General features: G+C 45.6%; 1 protein-coding gene across 5 annotated transcripts in view; it reads right to left on the bottom strand.

Annotated features, from left to right (window-relative positions):
* col18a1b (collagen type XVIII alpha 1 chain b) overlaps positions 1–19,062 on the bottom strand; it is a 39,813-nt gene that overhangs the window by 2,427 nt on the left and 18,324 nt on the right. For 3 of the 5 annotated variants that reach the window (XM_067259985.1, XM_067259982.1, XM_067259984.1), the window contains exons 2-43: positions 13,741–14,147; positions 13,366–13,500; positions 12,456–12,536; positions 12,271–12,327; positions 12,008–12,083; positions 11,533–11,589; positions 10,895–11,046; positions 10,752–10,769; positions 10,314–10,520; positions 10,119–10,145; positions 9,927–9,989; positions 9,713–9,796; positions 9,437–9,487; positions 9,121–9,255; positions 8,516–8,569; positions 8,339–8,380; positions 7,818–7,901; positions 7,335–7,466; positions 7,118–7,183; positions 7,007–7,033; positions 6,803–6,901; positions 6,680–6,715; positions 6,362–6,448; positions 6,243–6,275; positions 6,101–6,136; positions 5,796–5,855; positions 5,479–5,556; positions 5,242–5,277; positions 4,985–5,038; positions 4,603–4,674; positions 4,240–4,299; positions 3,834–3,864; positions 3,514–3,567; positions 3,383–3,417; positions 2,231–2,347; positions 1,959–2,115; positions 1,677–1,741; positions 1,440–1,568; positions 1,210–1,242; positions 592–1,047; positions 292–489; positions 23–132 (exon numbers count right to left, since the gene is read on the bottom strand). In XM_067259985.1, the coding sequence (XP_067116086.1) occupies positions 23–132; positions 292–489; positions 592–1,047; positions 1,210–1,242; positions 1,440–1,568; positions 1,677–1,741; positions 1,959–2,115; positions 2,231–2,347; positions 3,383–3,417; positions 3,514–3,567; positions 3,834–3,864; positions 4,240–4,299; positions 4,603–4,674; positions 4,985–5,038; positions 5,242–5,277; positions 5,479–5,556; positions 5,796–5,855; positions 6,101–6,136; positions 6,243–6,275; positions 6,362–6,448; positions 6,680–6,715; positions 6,803–6,901; positions 7,007–7,033; positions 7,118–7,183; positions 7,335–7,466; positions 7,818–7,901; positions 8,339–8,380; positions 8,516–8,569; positions 9,121–9,255; positions 9,437–9,487; positions 9,713–9,796; positions 9,927–9,989; positions 10,119–10,145; positions 10,314–10,520; positions 10,752–10,769; positions 10,895–11,046; positions 11,533–11,589; positions 12,008–12,083; positions 12,271–12,327; positions 12,456–12,536; positions 13,366–13,500; positions 13,741–14,147 (3,991 nt within the window). The remainder of the gene's footprint in view (positions 1–22; positions 133–291; positions 490–591; positions 1,048–1,209; positions 1,243–1,439; positions 1,569–1,676; positions 1,742–1,958; positions 2,116–2,230; positions 2,348–3,382; positions 3,418–3,513; positions 3,568–3,833; positions 3,865–4,239; positions 4,300–4,602; positions 4,675–4,984; positions 5,039–5,241; positions 5,278–5,478; positions 5,557–5,795; positions 5,856–6,100; positions 6,137–6,242; positions 6,276–6,361; positions 6,449–6,679; positions 6,716–6,802; positions 6,902–7,006; positions 7,034–7,117; positions 7,184–7,334; positions 7,467–7,817; positions 7,902–8,338; positions 8,381–8,515; positions 8,570–9,120; positions 9,256–9,436; positions 9,488–9,712; positions 9,797–9,926; positions 9,990–10,118; positions 10,146–10,313; positions 10,521–10,751; positions 10,770–10,894; positions 11,047–11,532; positions 11,590–12,007; positions 12,084–12,270; positions 12,328–12,455; positions 12,537–13,365; positions 13,501–13,740; positions 14,148–19,062) is intronic. The other 2 variants (XM_067259983.1, XM_067259986.1) reach the window with 2 other exon arrangements.

Genomic DNA, 19,062 nt, shown 5'->3' with positions numbered 1-19,062 from the left:
CCATCGAGTGTGGGTCTCTTACCAGGCGTTGTCCTTGAGGATGTCCCTGCCATCGAAGGAGTAGATGGGCACATTGTCTTTCACTCCCACATCACTGAAGATGGCCTCCCAGCTGTCAAACAGCACCTCGTCCTGAGACCACAAGGAGAGCAACGCTGGTTTAGACTGAAACCTACTATATACTGTATGTATATATTTTATATACCGTTAACAATAAGGCACCCATCAAAATCAACTGTAACAAACCTAAACAGTGTTTTATTACAGATACTTCAGTTTGGACGCCTGTACCTTGAGGTTCACAATGGGTATGCGGTCGCGGTCCGACACACGGACAATGCTGTGTAGGTCCTGCAATCTGGATGACAGGAAAGCCCGGAACGTTCCTTTCATGCCTATTGCCCGTGCCTGGTTGAAGCACAGGAAGTCTGCCCCACGAATGCCCCTCATGGTACCCGTTTGGGGGGCATTTAGAGCAATAAGATGAAGCTGTAGGGGGTGGAAAAAAATTATACTGTTAGAACAAAATGGCTTCCACAAAATGGCCTGTGGTTGAGCAGGTGATGCTTGAGGTGTCTGTCGTCTACTCACTGCCTGCCCAGCGGTGTGGTCGTGGATGGGGGTCTGGGGCTCGGGGCGTCTCTTTGGGGGTGTCACTGGGTAGCGTGGAGGGTAGTGGGGGGATTCGGGCTGAGCAGGTTGGGCTGGCTGCCTGCTGTCCGTATGGTACCGGTCCGAGTAGCTAGGATAGCGTGGGTCAGTGGGGGAGGGGTACCTGGGGTCTGCATGGGAGGGGTGCCTAGGGTCTGGCTGGGATGGGTATCTAGTGTCTGGTTGTGAAGGGTATCTTGTCTCTGGGTATCCTGTCTCTGGGTTTTCTGGGTTGGGGTACCGTGGGTCGGGTAGCACCGGGAACTGGCCCTCTCCCTGTGTGAGGGGTCCCTCAGTGGCCCGTTCACCGTAGGAGAGGTGTGTCCCAGAGTGTGGGGGCTGGTCTGGGGCGTAGTGGACCACAGGGGGGGGCTCCACAGCAGCTACCTCGTTACCCTGGAAACCAAGATTGTTTATGATGATGAATGTTGTGTGTAATGTGATGGTGTATGGTAAAATTGTATATGTGGTGGTATATAGTATGAATGTTGTTTTTAATGTGGTGGTATGGCATATGAATGTTGTGTGTAATGTGGTGGTGCTATTTAAAGGGCTCACCTGATCAGGGGGCAGAGGGATGTAGCCTCCAAGCTGCAACAGAGAAGCAAAAACACCATTGCATGTAATATATATATATATATATATGCATTAATATAAAATGAATTGTATATGCAGTATTTGGCACCTGCATGTACACTACCTTTAGTTTGATGTGTGTTTAAGTGTGAGTGTATGTGTGGGTTTTATGGCGTGTGACTTACAGTTTGTGTGTGTGTGTGTGTGCGTACCTGTATTTGCCTGACACCGTCCCTGACCCTGAGGTAGAGATCGGTCTGGTCCAGAACGTATACCAGGGTCCCTTCCGCCTGCCTTCTGGCCGTGGCTGCCATGGTGTCATACGAACGCAGCACTGTCACCTAGGAGACAGATACAAGATAATTACTCCCATACATCCGCCCATGCATGGAAACATCTGTTTATCCATCCATCTATCCATCCATCCGACAGAGTTGTAACTAACTCACCCCATTAGTGGAGCCAGGGTTCCCAGGAGGGCCAGGAGGCCCTGGGGGACCTGGGATACTAATGCCTGGAATAGGAAAGAGGAGTAGTCACCGCATTAGACATAGATGTGTTTGTGTGTATACGCTTGTGTGTGTTTGTGTAACGATTGTTCACCTGTGTGTGCCAGATCAATGTCTGTGTGCAGGCGTGATTTAAATGCGTGTGCGCATACAGTGTGCAATGTTTGCGTGTGTGTAACTTTCCAATGTGTGTCTGTGTGTGTGCTTGTGATCACAGCTCACTCTGTAAGGGTCTGTAGGCCCCAGGCAGAGCTGATCCTGGAGGACCTGGGGGTCCAGGTAGTCCAGGGATCCCAGGCTGCCCTTCATAGCCTCTCCCTGGGACACCTGGAGGGCCCTGGGGGCCTGGAGGCCCGATGACTGACTCCCCCATGGGGCCCTGAGGACAGACCATCGGTCATAAGAACACGATTGGCTCAGCAGCTCCTGATATTATGTTTTCAACCAACTGAATACAAAAGACAAATGCATAAATAATTGTTGTTCTGGTTTACCGGTGGTCCTGGAGATCCCTGTCCTCCACTGTAGCCATAGCGAGGGTCATAGTAGCCCCCTCCCCCGCCTGTCTCCCCCTTCTCCCCCTTCATGCCTGTCTCCCCCTTCATCTCGTTCTGGTGACATAGAACACATAACACTCAGCCATCTGGGGTCCGTTCTTCGTACGTCGCTTATTACATCCGAGATCAAATGACACATCCAAGATGACATCATCTTGCTCATCATGAGCTGACTAATTAGGTTCTTCGAACACCCCTGTTGTTTAGGATTGGTATAGCTGGACTGAGTTGTGTGGGATAATTGTTTAAAAGAGGGTATGTATCGATTGTAGAAACCTTGATCAGCAACGCTGCTATTGGCCGCTCACCATAGCCAAAAAGAGCGCCTCGTTTTTTTCCGCAACAGAGCCAAACAGAGCAAGAGCTTGCTCTAAGCCTTAGAGCTCAGAGTCTAAGGTTTCTCAGAATTTGAAGATTTAATCAGAACGCCAGGGAACACTTCAAAGTCTGCAAAATCCAGGAGAGAGGGCTGGCAAAAAGTAGCAAACAAATTAAATTACCACGAAAGATTGATCGCTTATTATAGTAGGATAGGTCTATATGTTTTTGTTTTTTCATATTTTCATAATTATTTTGTTTCGCCTCTTTAATGTCATGTACTTTAATGTGGTTCCAACAAATTAATGATGTAAATGACACCGTCACGAGAAAACCTCTGTCGCGCTGTGCTAAAGGATCTTGCCAATCACGCAATGCTCGATTAATTCGGGTTCACTTTAAATTCAGCTAATTATCCTTTCACCTTCCGCAATAGGTTGTTGTAGTAAAAATGGACCAGACATGGCTATGACAGACTTCCTGTATCGTCTCTGCTTATAAAGCCGCAATCAAATCTTGTAGCTCAAATACTCAGCTTTTATAAAACAGTATTTATACATTTGTTCATTTATTATGTGTTAAATTTTCAAGAGCAGTCATTAACTTCATTCATTTTGATAATCATAGCTGCTATTGAGTATCTTCTATGTGTATATTGTTATTCTTCTTTTTATGTATTTTGTAACTGTGCACATGGGCGTACTTAAATGCTTGAATTCTGAATACAAAAAGAAGTTATGAGGAGGCCAAGGTACTGTGGCTGATGCTTACCTTGAAGGTGTAGATGTCAAAGTTGGAGGTAAGCCCTGGGATGGAGATATCATATTGACAAACTGCAATATGGAACAATATACTTGTGGTACTCTCCACACCACTTAGTGTGTGTGTGTGTGTGTGTTTACCTGGTGTCCCAGGTATTCCTGGAAGTCCTCTGTCTCCTTTGTCTCCTTTAGAGACTGGTGAAAAAGAGTGACCAGATCACTATATAAGCACTCGCCATTTATCTGCAGTACACAAACCCTATGTACAGTACTAGTTCTAGTTTAACTTTTACGTTACATTTTAGAGACAACATTTATCATTACTGAGCCTATCAATACCGTGGTCCAGACCTTTTCCAACATTATCTACTAGGCCTATGAATCTTACACATTGTGTGTTTGTGTTAGTATACAGTAGTACTGTAGGTCTGTCACACACTGGCCATGAGCAGCAGACTCACCCGGATAATACTGTGAAATATCACCATACCTCTGGAAAAAGAAGAAAATGCAAGGAAAAAAATGATGTCAATCAACATATATGTATATTAACTTGCACATGTCACTGTTGCAGTGCATTTCATCTTTTTTCTAGCAGGCAGGTTCAAATTGTATTTTTTCCCAAAACTGCTTGGGAGAAGGCAACATTGTATATAATGTTGGTTGTTTTTGTGTGATTTTGCTGAATTTTCCCATGAGGGGATAGTGTTTCCACTGTCTCGGACATTCGTTTTTCAAATTTTGGAGTAAACCACCATGAGATACAGTACAAAGATTAAAACAATGGTTGAATGTATCTCTCATTGCATCCCTGCTGTCAGAGTTGTGAAGATAGCAGCAGAGCAGATGTTGTTTGTTATTACTGACCCCCTCCGCAGACACAGCAGGGCCAGGGGGGCCAGGGGGACCTGGGGGGCCAGGAAGACCCTAGGAGACAAACACAAACACATTAGTATCGGAATTATAATGTCTCATTTATACTTGAAGAGTAGTGGGTGAAGTTGTACTTCAAGTGTACACACATTTTAAATTCATACTCAGCCCTGCATCAAGACCTCCTTTTCAGATAAGTTCAGTCATAATGCAAGGCATTTAGATTTCCCTGGGCTCATCTTTGATCAATCTCTGACAATGAGGTGTACTTCCTGCTGAGTGTTTAAGACCTGTGGCAACCGTCCAATCACAGCAACTTTACCACATGAACTTACCAATCGAAGGGGCCATACTTACTGGGTAACCGTATCCTGTACCAGAACCTGAGTCGCCTTTCTCTCCCCTGTCACCATTGAGTCCCGGACGACCCTACAACCCACACAGAATTACATAAAACTATCGACAATATACAACCACACCAGTAGCCTGTATGATGACCAACACGAAGGAAGACATAATGTATGAACATGTACTGTAACAACTGTCATCAGAAGACTGTGTTTTGAAATGTACAGAATTTATGTCAATAATTCCAACTTCCAACCCAAATGGTTCCAATGGTACAGTTGATATCAATTCAAGTAATTATTTAAATGGAAACTTGACACAATATTTTTATAATACATTATTGATAGGTATTAAATAAATGGTCTGTATGTAGGAAGTGTAGTTTACTCACTGGTCGACCAGGAATTCCTATCTCTCCCTTTAGTCCATTAGTACCAGGCAAACCCTACAGGAACACAACCAAAAGACGCCTAGTGAGAACTATCACAATACCTACATCCTGCTTGGCCAATCCCACAGAGAAGAGTTTTGGTAGATAAAGGACACTGGCTGAACATTCAATAGTGCTGCTTCAGAGATTGTTTGAGAGTGTAGTGTGCTTGTAGAAGAAATGAACACAACATGTGAAGATAACACCTCAGTACTTACAGGAGGTCCTTCAGGTCCAGGGGGGCCACTCTCTCCCTACACACACACACACACACACACACACACACACACACACACACACACACACACACACACACACACACACACACACACACACACACACACACACACACACACACACACACACACACACACAAAGTAAAGTAAAGTAAAGTAAAGTAAAGTAATACAGTACAATAATTTGTCTTCGCCTTACAGAAAACAGGTGCTTCTCACCCGTTCTCCTGCGGTTCCCCCGAGATAGCGGGGTATTCCATTACTGTCCTGGATCACACCAGGCTCCCCCTTCTGGCCCTGGGGAGGTGCAGTAGAAACCATGTCAGAGGCTAGGCCAGGCTAGCTGAGGATATACTAGGCTGGGGAGGCTAGGCTAAGATAAGATAAGATATATCATGTGCCAACATAAACCGAATGAAGACAAAATAAAATAAACTAAGCCAACCTAGGATAGGCTAATTAAACTAGACTAAATCTGACAAGGCTAGGTTTTACGATTATATTCCGATTATGGTCAAATCCAGCCCCTGCTGTACCTTAGAATCATAGCCAGGCTGTCCCGGCTCCCCTCTGTCTCCCTTGGGTCCCGCGGGCCCCTGTTGAAAAACACAGACATGTTATCAGTAGTAACATGAAAGGTATTTGAGTTATTATCAAACTCTCTGTGATGGGGAGAAGTGAAGGGTGTGTATATGAGTCAGAGAGAGAGAGACTGAGAGAGATAGGCAAGAGAAGGGGGGAGAGAGAGCGACAATATGTGTGTATATTAAGCATTGCAACAGCTGATAATACACAGTACACAACGTTTGGGATTGGTTGGTTCAAATGTGCTAATACTTACTGGGAAACCTGCTCTACCAGGGACACCAACTCCAGCCTGACAGAGATAACAGGTGTCACAATGCATTGTCATTTATCATCATTGAGCACCACAGTGACGAAAACAATACAAAAGCATGAATGAGTGCTGAATGGATTCTTACCTGCTGTCCTCCACTGGAATATACTCCATCGTACTTCAGAGAGACCAAAACACAGGTGAGTAGGTGCGTGTGTGTGTGTGTGTGTGTGTATATATCTGTGCATGCGTAGCTATACTCACATTGTCTGAGGTTCTGTAGATGATCTCTCCTGGGGGGCCGGGGGAGCCAGGGGGCCCGGGAGGTCCTCCCGCCCGTCCAGGCAAACCCTACAACACCAAACGCACAGAGCAGGGCAGAGACAGCACATCCCTCATTCTACAACAGCCCTCTCACAGTATCTCTGAAGAGAGAATCTATCCCCAAAAATAGCCCCATTTGTCCAAGTGGACAATCAAGAATTGTCTATTGACAATAAGATCATGTCTTGAATTAGTCTTAATCTGTAAAAAAATTAGTTTTATGTTTATAAAATTGATGCTCAGCAAATATGAACTTACCACATCCCCTTTCACTCCTCTTTCTCCCTTTTCGCCCTGTTGGAAGCGACGAGAGTTCATGAAAAACACAGCCTCCCATGATAATCTCAGGCAGTGGGACTAGGAAAGCTAGATTACTCCTACCCATTTTCCTGGGAATCCATCTAATCCAGGAGTCCCATCCCGGCCTCTCTGTCCTTCACTTCCCTTCTCCCCTGAAATCCCCGGGAATCCAGGTCTTCCCTAATGAGGAAGGGGAGGAGAGAGGATCAGTAACAGTCTCTAGGTAATTGCAAATGTTGTCATAAAGCACGTTTGATGGGTTCAATGGGTTTAATGGGTTCCTACCGGCAGACCAGCAACACCAGGCGGACCCTGAAACACAGCAGTTGTCTAATGACTAAGTGTGTGTGTGTGCGTGTGTGTGTGTGTGCTGTATGTGTGACACTAGACAGATACCTGGGGTCCTGGTATTCCGATCACTCCTTGAGCACCACTGACCACACTGGAACCTTCCATGTTGTGCTGCAAAAAGAAAATGAATACACGTTGACATTGACTCCTGGTCAATATATGACCTGGAGACAGCATTATTCATTTGCCAATATATCCATCCATCCATCTATCCACCCCTTCATCCATCCATCCATCCATGTAGATTAATGATAATCCTTACAGTGCCCACACGGTAAGGTGGTCCAGGGGGTCCCGGGGGCCCTGGAGGTCCAACAGGCCCCATAGGTCCAGGTAGCCCAGCTCGGCCCCCCACCCCTGGGGTACCTTCCACACCAGAACTGCCCTGAGAACCCTAGAGGTCCAGACACAGGAGGTCAGAGACACTTGGGTAGTAGAGAGAGAGTGAGAATTTGTATGCATCTATGCATCCACATTGATGAATATATTCTGTGTCATTCCACCGTTTAAACCAACTGGCTCTGAGAAGTCATTGTGAATCCAAACGCATCCTGAAGCACATTCAGACCCACAGACACAGACAACACTCAGATGCAGAGGTCAGAAACACAGTTAGAAATACAGTCAGACACCCAGACAGATTCACAGCCAGACAAACAGCCCGACAGGGTATCAGGTCAACATGCAGAGCAGCCATGAGAGGGACCCAGCAGGGGTGAAGAGAAAAGCCCAGCAGAACCAGTACCTGGTACCCATCACCGGAGGATGAGGAGGGGCTAAAGTAAGACACCAAACCGGAGAAAAAGTCGCTGGTAGAGTAGGAGCTTTGCTAGAACAAAATCAGCATCAGGGACACAGTGTAACATATGAGCGGCAGAAGCAACACATACTAGATTTGCCTGCTGAAGAAAGACTGTCCCCAGATCTGCTCTATATAAACACATTCACCAGATCTGCTCAATACAGACCTGTTCCCAAGACCTGCTCTAAAAATTCTGTCTCTGAATTGTGTTTCGGTTGCATATCAGGGTTTATCTGTAAGCAACGGTTAAGCCTTTTGTGACAAGAGAATGTAAAAAGTATTACTTGTACACATACAATTTTGATTTGATTATTCCTTAGATCTGCTCAATCGAATATTCACACACACACATATAGAAACACACTGACTAGATCTGCTATAGAGTGAACAGTGAACGTGGCTGCTCAATTGTGAGTGAGACCATCACAGCCGAAATGCGGCTCTGGATTGATCCCAAATCTCACCTTCGCTCCCACCGCCCCTGGTAGGCCAATACCAGACTCTCCCTATGGATGAAGGAGATGGGGAGAGAGTTAGGGAGACGCTTAGTTGAAGACAAAATAGAGGCTAAAATAGATCAAAATCAGAGAAAGAGAGACAGTTAGGCAGTCAAAGAAGCAGACAGTGACACACTCTCTCACCCTCTCTCCTCTTGGTCCAGGAGCACCTGGTCTACCTGGTGGCCCTGGGGAACCCTGAAACAGAATCCATCAACAATCAATAAATACCTACACTTCAAAAAATCTAAATCTTACCAAGAGTACATGTCAAATCTCTAGTAAAATGTTCTTAAAATAAGACACAATCCCCTAACAAGGAACATTTCAGTGAGATATAAGGACTTGTTTTAGACACTGCATCTTGTTAGGTGAAGAAGTAAGAGTCTTGAAAACATCTTGTTTGGAGTCATATCTCAGATGAAACAAGTTTTCAAGTGTTTGTATTTTGTTTAAGATGTCTTAAGAAAGAATAAGAAATCTGAAGAAGCACATTTTCATTTGTTCCATTGGCAGATGTATCCACTTATTACAAGCTAAGAACTTCTTGTATTGATCGTTTTTTTTAATCTTATCTTTGAAATGGTATTTTTCCCAGTGTACTATACATCAGTCAATCTGCTGGTGTGATGTTTAAACAGTTCCTAAAATGTATATTACAAAATACACCTTAACACGTGATGGGATGTGAGTATAAACAGACTAAAAGACAGAGAAAGACAGAGTTAGAATGGAAAGGAAGTTCTTACCGGTCTCCCTGGGACCCCATCCTGTCCCGATGGACCGGGGGGGCCAAAGGCAACCTGTCCACTGGTTCCCGGGGCACCTGTGCTTGAACACGGTCCGCCTGGGGGGCCAGGGGGGCCAGGAAGACCAGGAGAACCCTGGATACACATGTCAGGTCAGGGTCAACACAAGTTTGACTGTAAAAAGTATGGTTAGTCGTTGATTTGAGATGATTTGAGATGACAAGTGTAAGAGAGGCCAGAAGCCATTTCAAATTTAGAATATCTCCAATTTAATGTAACGCCTGAATATAACAGTTAGACGTCAGTTTGGACATACCCTAAACCTCTCCAGATCAGGGAACCCAGAACCTTCCATGTCCACAAACGTCTGTGTAGAAGACAGACACAGGAAGACAAAGGAAGGTGGGTTGAAATGCGTTACGTAAGTACTGTACGTTACTTATCAAAAGTACGTTAAAATCAAACCTGTCAGGCATACAATGTTGAACAGTAAACTGTGAATGTACAGTATATTGTAATTGATAGACTGATATTTTGATTGATCAATTAGTTGAATGGTCACAGTATGAAGACCATTGACTGTCTGACTCACAGGGTGATCTCCTGTGGCGGGTCCTGGGGGGCCAGGTGGACCGGGGGGCCCGCGGAGGCCTGGGTGACCCTCCCCACGATCTCCCTGACAGAGACACAAGGGTCAAGCAGTCACCAGAAGACACAAACCTATCTATCCAAAGGACTTAAGACAAACCCAGTGAATGAAATCCAGAAAACTCTGTATGTTAATCCATCTATTTGCCCTGCTTTACCTTGGGTCCTTTGATTCCAGGGATTCCTGGTGTTCCTGGGAAACCTCTCGGTCCAGCTGGGCCCTGAGAGGAAGAGGAGGAGGTGGAAAAGGAGGTTTGTGAAGTGGTGAGAAACGTAGCACAACTGACCACCACGACAGTGACAAACTGTTAAAAAAAAGTATGAAGTGAGTTTTGTAAAATAATACTCACTGTTTTCCCATCTTCTCCTGGGTCACCCTGAGAATAAGATGCATTGAGATGTTCATATATACATATTATTAACACAAAATGGATGCTTCTCGCTCTAGAACAAATACAAAATGGCTACGGACTATTTCTCCCTCCAACTCAGATCAAAGATTGCTACAGTTCAAACTCTAGACCAAATCTAAGATGGCTACTCACTGCTTCTCCCTCTGGTCCAGGCGGTCCTTGTGTTCCCTCCACCCCTGGCGGTCCCATCGGCCCTTGGGGCCCGGGTATCGGCTGAACCACTGACCCATCCCCCAGCCTCACTACCTGGGCGGCTGAGCCAGGTGGCCCAGGGGGGCCGGGGGAACCTGGGGAGCCACGATCACCCTTGTTTCCAGGGTATCCAAACCCTGAGGCTCCCTGAGGGGAGATGGGCAGATATTGGTCAGTGATTATTTACCTTAAGTATTTCATATAGCAAACAATTGGTTTATATGGAACTGATCTATTGATTTCACTGATATGAAGTGCACAGCACATACTTGAAAGTGTTAGCAAATAGTATTGCAACATGCAGCTCTTAATAAGGTGAATGAAGAGCCGTTAGACACTAACATCAACTGTAATGAATGTACACTAAATCAAACCAACCTTAATGCCTCTGTCTCCCTGTTGGACAAAAGAGAAAAAGACACATGAAAATCAGGCGGACATAGAAAGGCAGCAACTGTTTTCAATCACATAGACGGACCCACACACACACACAGGAAGCATGCCTTTGTGGAGAACCCTACCTTCTCTCCTCGTTCTCCTCCACCCTGGGATAAGGAGCCAGATCCAGAGCTGAAACGTGTCCCTGAGTCACCCTTCGGCCCCGGGGAGCCCTGGTCCCCTCTGCTTCCCTTCTCTCCTCTGTCCCCCTTCTCCCCCCTCCCACCAGAGGGGCCTTGGTGGAGACACAGACAGAGGAAACCGGTGGAGACGTCTGCTATATCTTCCTTAATCACAATCATCACATCCTTATCATCCTCCTTATTATCTTTGTCATAAACATCATCATCATCAACACCAGCAGCAGCTGCCCCACCGCCATTACTGCCACCATTATCTTCATCGTCAGTCAGCGAGGACGAGCACACCAAGCAATCTCCTCAAATCCAAACCATCGTTCTCCTCGACACTGTGCCTCATCCCACCCCCAATCAATTTCTGATACCCAGAAAACAAGACCAGGCCCCAGAGCCACGACACAAGGCATGCACGCGGCTCAGTATGAGCAGAGACATACAGCGAGCAACGGAAATCTGTGACTGTCCAATCGGCTCATCCTATCAGGTGTAGGATGGCTCATAGTCACCGGGAGCAGAAAACCAATCAACACGTATTTAGAGGGCTAGTGATCCGGTCCTGGCTGCTCTGGTTGGTCACCCACCTTGGGGACCTGGGTAGGGGGTTCTGGACCCTACTGAAGGCTGACGGTTCCTGCCAGCTGGTGTCAACAATAACAAGAACAACAACAAACAAATGTATACAATGTGTACACTTAACACAATAAAACAAACCTATATCTGTCAGTATCTGCTTTATCACTAACACAAAGTTCAACGGCATTCCCTGGCAAAGAAAAGTGCATTATACTGTATTGTCCACAAGGGGGAGATAGTGTTCAGCGGAGGGAGAATAAGAGAGGGACAGAGAGAGAGCTTTTCAAGTCTAGACTGGTAGGTTTATGAGCGTATACCTGTTGGACAGATTGTTTCAACAAGAGTTTGTGTTGGCTTTGGAGGCGAGGTGAACTTAACAACCTTCTGTACAAGTTGGTTCTAACATTGCCACCATGGAAAATTCCATACACTAACTAATGCAGTCATGGAATATGTCATCAGAAACAGCACATATCCACCCACCTGTCTCTGTGACCTTGGCTCCCTTTGATGATGTCAGAGGGGGCTCTGGGACAGGCTTGGGGGATGAGGAAGAGACCTGTCAGCATAGATACATGAGGTTAATTACATTTTTTGATTGTTCCATTACTGCAATTTGGAGTGGGTGAGGTAAATCAATTACACAGAGAGTATTTGACAGTATTTGACCAAAGGAGAAGAAGAACAGCTATATATACATCCATATTCATATTATTCGTATTCATATAATATGAAAAAAGAGATACCTTTGTTTGGTCAGTCTTTGATCCATCTCCTGCTCCACTACCGTAGTCTCCAGAGGCCTGAGAGAGAGTTGTTGATTTAATTAGACAAATATCTGAATTCTGAAAGCAGTATCCATTCTAGCCGTCAGGCGCATAACCAGCTGAACGACATTTAAACAACGAGTAAACAACATGTAAACACTCACAGCATCAGAATCGTCGTCGTCTTCACAGAGTCTTTCAGCTGCTGAAGGGTTCCCCACAACTTTCAGGTCAGCTATTGCTCCCTATAGGACGGACACACAGACAAACACACACGCACACACACATGCAAAAAAACACACACACACACACACATACTGTATTTAACACAAAGATTATTTTACAGATGTGTACACAAACACGAAATTAACACATTTTGGAATATACTGTGTATCATATGTGGATTTAGTAATGCCAAAACCTGGAATTTCAGCTGTTCTGAAATTACATAACCCCCCCCCCCCCACACACACACACACACACCAACACTCTGCTTCTTCAGGAGATGGAAAGAATAACAAAAATAATAGGAAGAGAACACTCCATCATGTTGGCTAGAACAACAACAGCTGTGCCTGCCTCTCTCTTTTAGACTGGTTCTGGAGCAGGTCTGGAAGAGTTCTGCTACTGTCAGACTGCTGGTACTGAGGGTAGACAAAGGGTTGACATGCTGTATAATTAATTTACCATGTGATCTCATGGGGAAAGTATGATTGGATGAAAAATGATCTATGGTGTCAAAGATTGATTCCTGAGGTATGAGAAATTACAATGAATGAAATAATAAAACAAATTCATTTGAAGCTGCCTTCTGGCAAAAATCCCCCCGACACACACAAATGGTCGGCATAGGTCAAATTCCATGTGACCATCACATGTGGTCAGATGGTTCACTGATTTGCTGCAGGGTCAGAGTTGAAAAGTCAGTTAATAGATTTGCGGAGGGGAGGGTCATCAACGGACTCTGGTGGCAGTGACCCGGACACATACCTTGCTGAAGCCCCTAAGGGGACCATTAAACAAGATTTACTCTTAAACGCGCACATGCACACACACACAACATGGACACCGTACCAGGAACCTGTCAGGGTCGGCCCCGCCAGCCTGACCCACAAAGACGCCTGCCTTCCCGTCCAGCTCCATGTCGTCAGGTGAGCGCTCAAACTTCACCACCTGGGGTGTCGCATCACAGCCCGCGTAGAAAGACACCTGTGCAGGGTACAGAGTAAAAACATACACGGATTAATACCAAGAGTACATGATTCTAATCCCACGGTTGGTCCTGATTCCTGGCCTGAAACTCTCTTGACCGTTCTCCCTCTCTCGTTGGCAATCTTTCGGCAGAAACTGTAAAAAGCCCATAGCTGTCTCCAGCCAAACTACTGTCCATCCTTGCCATTTATTCTAACTGAGTTTAGATCAGAATAAAAAATAAAAAAAAGGATTTACTTGGTCGTCAGTAACAGCCAGTGAGAACCGGGTCCAGGTGCCCACCAGGGGGGGCAGGTCGAAGCTGGCAGCCTGGTACGAGGCGTCAGAGTCAGGCTCGGTGTAGAAGAACAGCAGCCTCTGCCTGCCCCTCTCCACGGTGCTTAGCTTCACGCCCACATACATGAACTTCTGGAAATGGTCTGTGATGGAGAACAACACGGCGGGCTTGGCGGCGTCGGGCTTCACGTGGAAGAGCAGCGAGAAGTGGCGGTAGAAGGGGTTGGAGAAGTGGGCCAAGGCGGGTTGGCCCGCCGCAGCGTCGGGGCCGAACACATATGCCAGGGCACCACCTGGGCCATAGATCCTGGTGATCTCATCAGGGGGCGGGTCACCAATCAGCTGAAGCAGCGACATGCCGTTCTCCTCTGCAAGGGTTAAGGTTAGGGGGAGAAGGGGAGAAGACCAGGTGTCAGGACTCACACGGAGGAAGTACTCTGGTTGGTTCGTGAAAACTAAGGATCATGAAAATCATCTATGACTTGGTAGGGAGGGGCAACATCCAAACCGTTTAATAAGCTGAAATATTGATATGTATATGGCCAATGGTATACATGTCAAATTCTGTGGGGGACGAGGTGGGGAAGGGGGTTGGCATTTCCATGATGCCCATGGTTTTGGAGGGATGTCTAACAAGCTCATATAGTTGCAAGGGTCAGATGTCCACATCCTTTTACCATACTGTGTATATTGATCTGTTGACACTGAGGTATGTCATAAAGCAAAGCAATAATTGACAATATTCATTTATTTATAACTTTGTCATTCGTTTTTACTCGTTTGGTCAGCTCAGATCACAGGGATCAGTCACGGAGGGCATAGAGCAGCAAGGTCAAAGGTCAGAGTGCAATTGCAGCAAGTTAGGCAGCCCTGTCAGTTGGTTAGTTTCTCAGCCAAGACCACCTGGCCTAACCACAATCCTACCCTAGCATAAATTAAATTATAAATTAAATGTTAACCTCTAATACTATGTATTTATAGAAAGGTATCCTGAAAATACAGTTCTGACTGGAAGGGACACTTGGTCAATGAGTAACGAAAAATAACCACCTGGTTAGGATTCAAGTAGTTGCTATGATTCACATATGTCACAGAATATCTTTTTATGCATTTTAGTAGTCTCTATTGACTAACTCCAGACTATATCTACATCTGCAGAATAACTCTAATTCTCCAGACTATTGTATCTCTAGAATATGTCTACATCTAGAGATAATGTCTGTATCTCCAGACTAACTCCACATCTCCAGACGATGTCTACATCTCCAGACAATGTCTGTATCTCCAGACTATGTCTGTATCTCCACACTAACTCCATATCTCTAGAATATGTCTACATCTCCAGACAATCTCCATATCTCCAGACAAACTCCATATCTCCAGACTATGTCTGTGTCTCCAGACAATGTCTACATCTCCAGACAATGTCTACATCTCCAGACAATGTCTACATCTCCAGTCTTCTGCTGGAAGTTTCCATCCCTCTGAGGCCTGGTCTGCCTCTAATTACCATTGCACGGAAACACTGCAGAGAGTCCCAGTTCCCATACACTAAAATAGCCTGCAAGGAAACATGCAAGAGCTACTAGAGACCCATAATGTTCACATGAAATTACACCTCCAGGGAACCAAACGCTTCTCCATAGACAGAACAGGGCTGTCCAGGGACAGATAGAACGAGACCGGATCCTCTTCCGGGTCATTAGATCTATCAGTAATCCTCTATCATTTGTTCCATTACACAGTGGGTGTGATATGTGTGCGGGTGTGTGAGAGAGATTTTTATTTGAGGTCTTTATTGGGCAGCCAAAACTGACAGCTACCCACCAGTTACACCATCATGGACATTAGAAAACATAATCACATTGATGCAGGATCTCAGGACGCCAAAAAAACATGTTAAAATGTTTACACCCCTGGTACAGAGAGAGAAATTCTCTGGGTTGTTCCTGACTTTCGGGATGTGAGTCCCAGGCTACGGAAGTAAACACTTAACTGGACAACATGAGCTGGCACAAGAGGGACCACAGGATAATTCAAAACATATGTTTTCACACACCAACACCAGACTGTTGCTCTCACTACAAACACACACACACACATACATACTGTGCACACACACTCACACACACAGACCTACACAAAGCCTTATTATGTTATGTTTTCTGAATCTATACGTCAACTAAAGCTTAGCCAAAGATCCTCAGGGATTTCAGCCAATTAGAAAGGGTATCGGGTTGAGTGGGAGTCAGGATCTCATGTTAATGCACCTGCTATTGGTCAATCTGACAACACAGACACAGCTGAGAGCTGTGTATAAGGATAACTTGCAATCAAGTTACACTTTGACAAATTTGAATGAAAAAAGCAAAAATAATTCATGAATGAATGAAACATAGTTTGTGTGAGTCAGCATGTGTGCCCATGTATGTGCGCATAAGTGTAACTGACTGTGCTTCCAGAGACTGGTGAGTGTGTGTGTGTGTGTGTGTGTGTATGTGTGTGTGTGTGTGTGTTAATGTGTGCGTGTGTCCATGGGAACGGGGAACCACATTGGAATTCAGTGAGTTCCTCCAAGCCAAGGTCCCTAATGCCTGCTCTCAGCCAACAGGGCTTGCCAGTTGAAACATCCTGATTGGCTAGGGACACGAGCTAACGACCACTCGCAGACTGTAACCAATCACAGCTGTTCAGGAGGAGCTTTGCATGCAGAGATTACAGATGTGATAGAAGCATTCCAGCCAAAATGGATGTTGCAGTGCTTTAACATGTGCTGCATATGTACCAAAATGAGGATTCAGCAGTAGGAGTTTAGTAGATTGAACTGAAAATCCTTACAATATATTTAAACCATCTGAACTAAAATCGTTAAAATACACATACATCCAGTATCTATCACTAAGAGAAAACCACCTGTCTCCGATGCTAAAAAGTCAATGGGTTCAACTATGGAAACCCCCAGCTGTGATCCCTATGGAAGAGCACTTAGTGGGTTGACTGCTTCCGAATAATGAGTGTGTGTATGTGTGAATGTGTGTGTGTGCATGTGTGTGTGTGTGCGTGTGTGTGTGTGTGTGTGAACTGGGCCAGAACTCCAGCCCCGTCAGTTAACACTGCTGACAGAGGTGAAGCAGCTGTCACGTTCACAGCTCTTTGTTCTTAGGTCAGCCCTTAATTCATGTTTGGCACCACCGAGTCCATGGGCAATTAAATATGACAGAGAGATCATAGAGAGAACACACACCAGGCCTCTCCAATGTAATCTGCCCATTTGGGCCTGGTTGGCAGCTGGGTAGAACCCTATAGTACATGCTAATGGGACCGCTCAGGCCAAAGATTTTAAGATGGCCTCTTTCAACACTGTCTCTTTAACCATGTTAATGGGAACACTCAAACAAAAGATTCTCGATTTACTAAGATCGCCAAACCTCAACAAATATCAACACTCCTCCAACACTATTTTGACCTTGTCTGTGCTTTAATTACTTAGACTGACCTGCAGTTCGCTTCCCTTGAGTTGAGTTTCAGATTGACGTTTGTGCTGCAACAACTTATCACTGAAGTAGAGCTGGTTCCCCAAGGCACAGAACACACACTTACAGTACTGTATGTGAGGGAGAGTTGGGTTGGGAGAGCTTGCCCATACTTGGACATCGAGGGGGAATTGAACTCTGCATTGCTGTTTGATGTGTCAGCGCTGCAAAACACTACAGTCAGATTAATACTCTCCAAATGGCACTAAAATGTCTCTCTGTCTGGCACACCATGCCTGCATGGTGTTACGTTACATTTTATTCATTTAGAAGACGCTTTTTTCAAGGCAACGTACAAATAGTGCATAAATAAAATACAGCAGGAGATCAAGGATCAGAAATGGATAGTTCTAAAGTATTTTGATGGTCAGAGTCACGGAATGGACTGTGTTTCCCTGCCACATCACAGAGTAACCACAACTTAGCTACCAGGCATGGTAGACAATAAATGATATTACAGTGCTACATGACATCTCAGTAACATAAATATCTCGATTACAGTAGGAAGCAAATCAATCAGTTGCACTTGTGGGTGACACCATGTGACAGCCTATCATCCTGCTACAGACAGCTAGACAGCTGTGGGACCATTGTATGTGATGCTGAGAGGCTTCACTCAGACCAGGAATTCCATGACTCCCACCCAGTAGAGAACCCAGATGAACCTATCCTGGTGCACCATGGTTAACTCCTCTTCCACACAATGCTCTCTCTCACTTCCCTGTTCTCTCCATATGTTCTCTCTCTCTCTTTCTCTCTCTCCCTTTCGTCTCTCCCACATCCATGTCCTTTTCCATCCCCCAACCCTCCCTCCTCTCTCTCTTTCCACCTCCCCCCTTCATGTCTTTCTCTGTTAATCTTCACATGACCAACTGGTGATTTAACCGCCTTACATTCTCTTTTAATAGTTTCCATGGCGGCAAACACAGAACAGTGGGCGTGACCTCTGACCCTTGGGGAAGATTCTGAGCAGGCCTGTCTGGACACCAATCTGATGGTTCCTTGTTCTGGCGGGGCACGCAATGACACCCTCGTTCTTTTTCCCTGGCAGAAGGGCACAATTGCCACACTCTTCCTCCAGAGCAGATCTCCCCCTGCCTCTCAAGCATGTCCTACCGGCACCCTGCCCCCCCTCAACCTCAAGACCCCCCCCTGGACAGGATGAGATGGGGGTATTGTTCCCCTGGAGACTGTCCAGCCGTCTCCCAGCCTGTCGCTGCTGATCCTCCTGTCTGATCGAGGCCCACACAGAGACCAAGACCTCTAGAGATGCATGTGGGCTTCCTAAGATAGCCTGGGGATGGCCATGTGACTGAGAGTCTGGGAGCCCGTGAGGGTGCGTGAGTGTACTTGAGCGTGTGTGCTTCTGCATCTGTATGGGTGTCTGTAACTCTGGCCATGTGCAGGACCTGCCCCAGTAGGGAATGGAGTGCTGACAGTCAGACTCAGTACAGTGTTCCATAAACACACTAGAACATATGGAGAAGTGATGTCAACAGGATCTGGAAACACACACACACACTCGCAAACACACACACACATACAAACACACCTCCTGTAGCACAATGAGCTTCATTAAAGGATCTGCCCGACAGGATCTTTGTTTCAAGATTTTGCTCTCTTTTGTCACCTTTTTTTCCTTTTTTCGGTTTCATTTTCACTTACAATCTTTCTGTCCATCAAATACACACACATGCACACAGACACAGCATATACATGCTTAAGGATGACAACATTCAGCTCAATACTT

Source organism: Osmerus mordax, chromosome 22, assembly GCF_038355195.1.
Source record: "Osmerus mordax isolate fOsmMor3 chromosome 22, fOsmMor3.pri, whole genome shotgun sequence".
In the NCBI taxonomy this organism is placed as follows: domain Eukaryota; kingdom Metazoa; phylum Chordata; class Actinopteri; order Osmeriformes; family Osmeridae; genus Osmerus; species Osmerus mordax.
The sequence above is the reverse complement of the archived record's forward strand: the minus strand, read 5'-3'. Positions and strand labels throughout refer to the sequence as shown.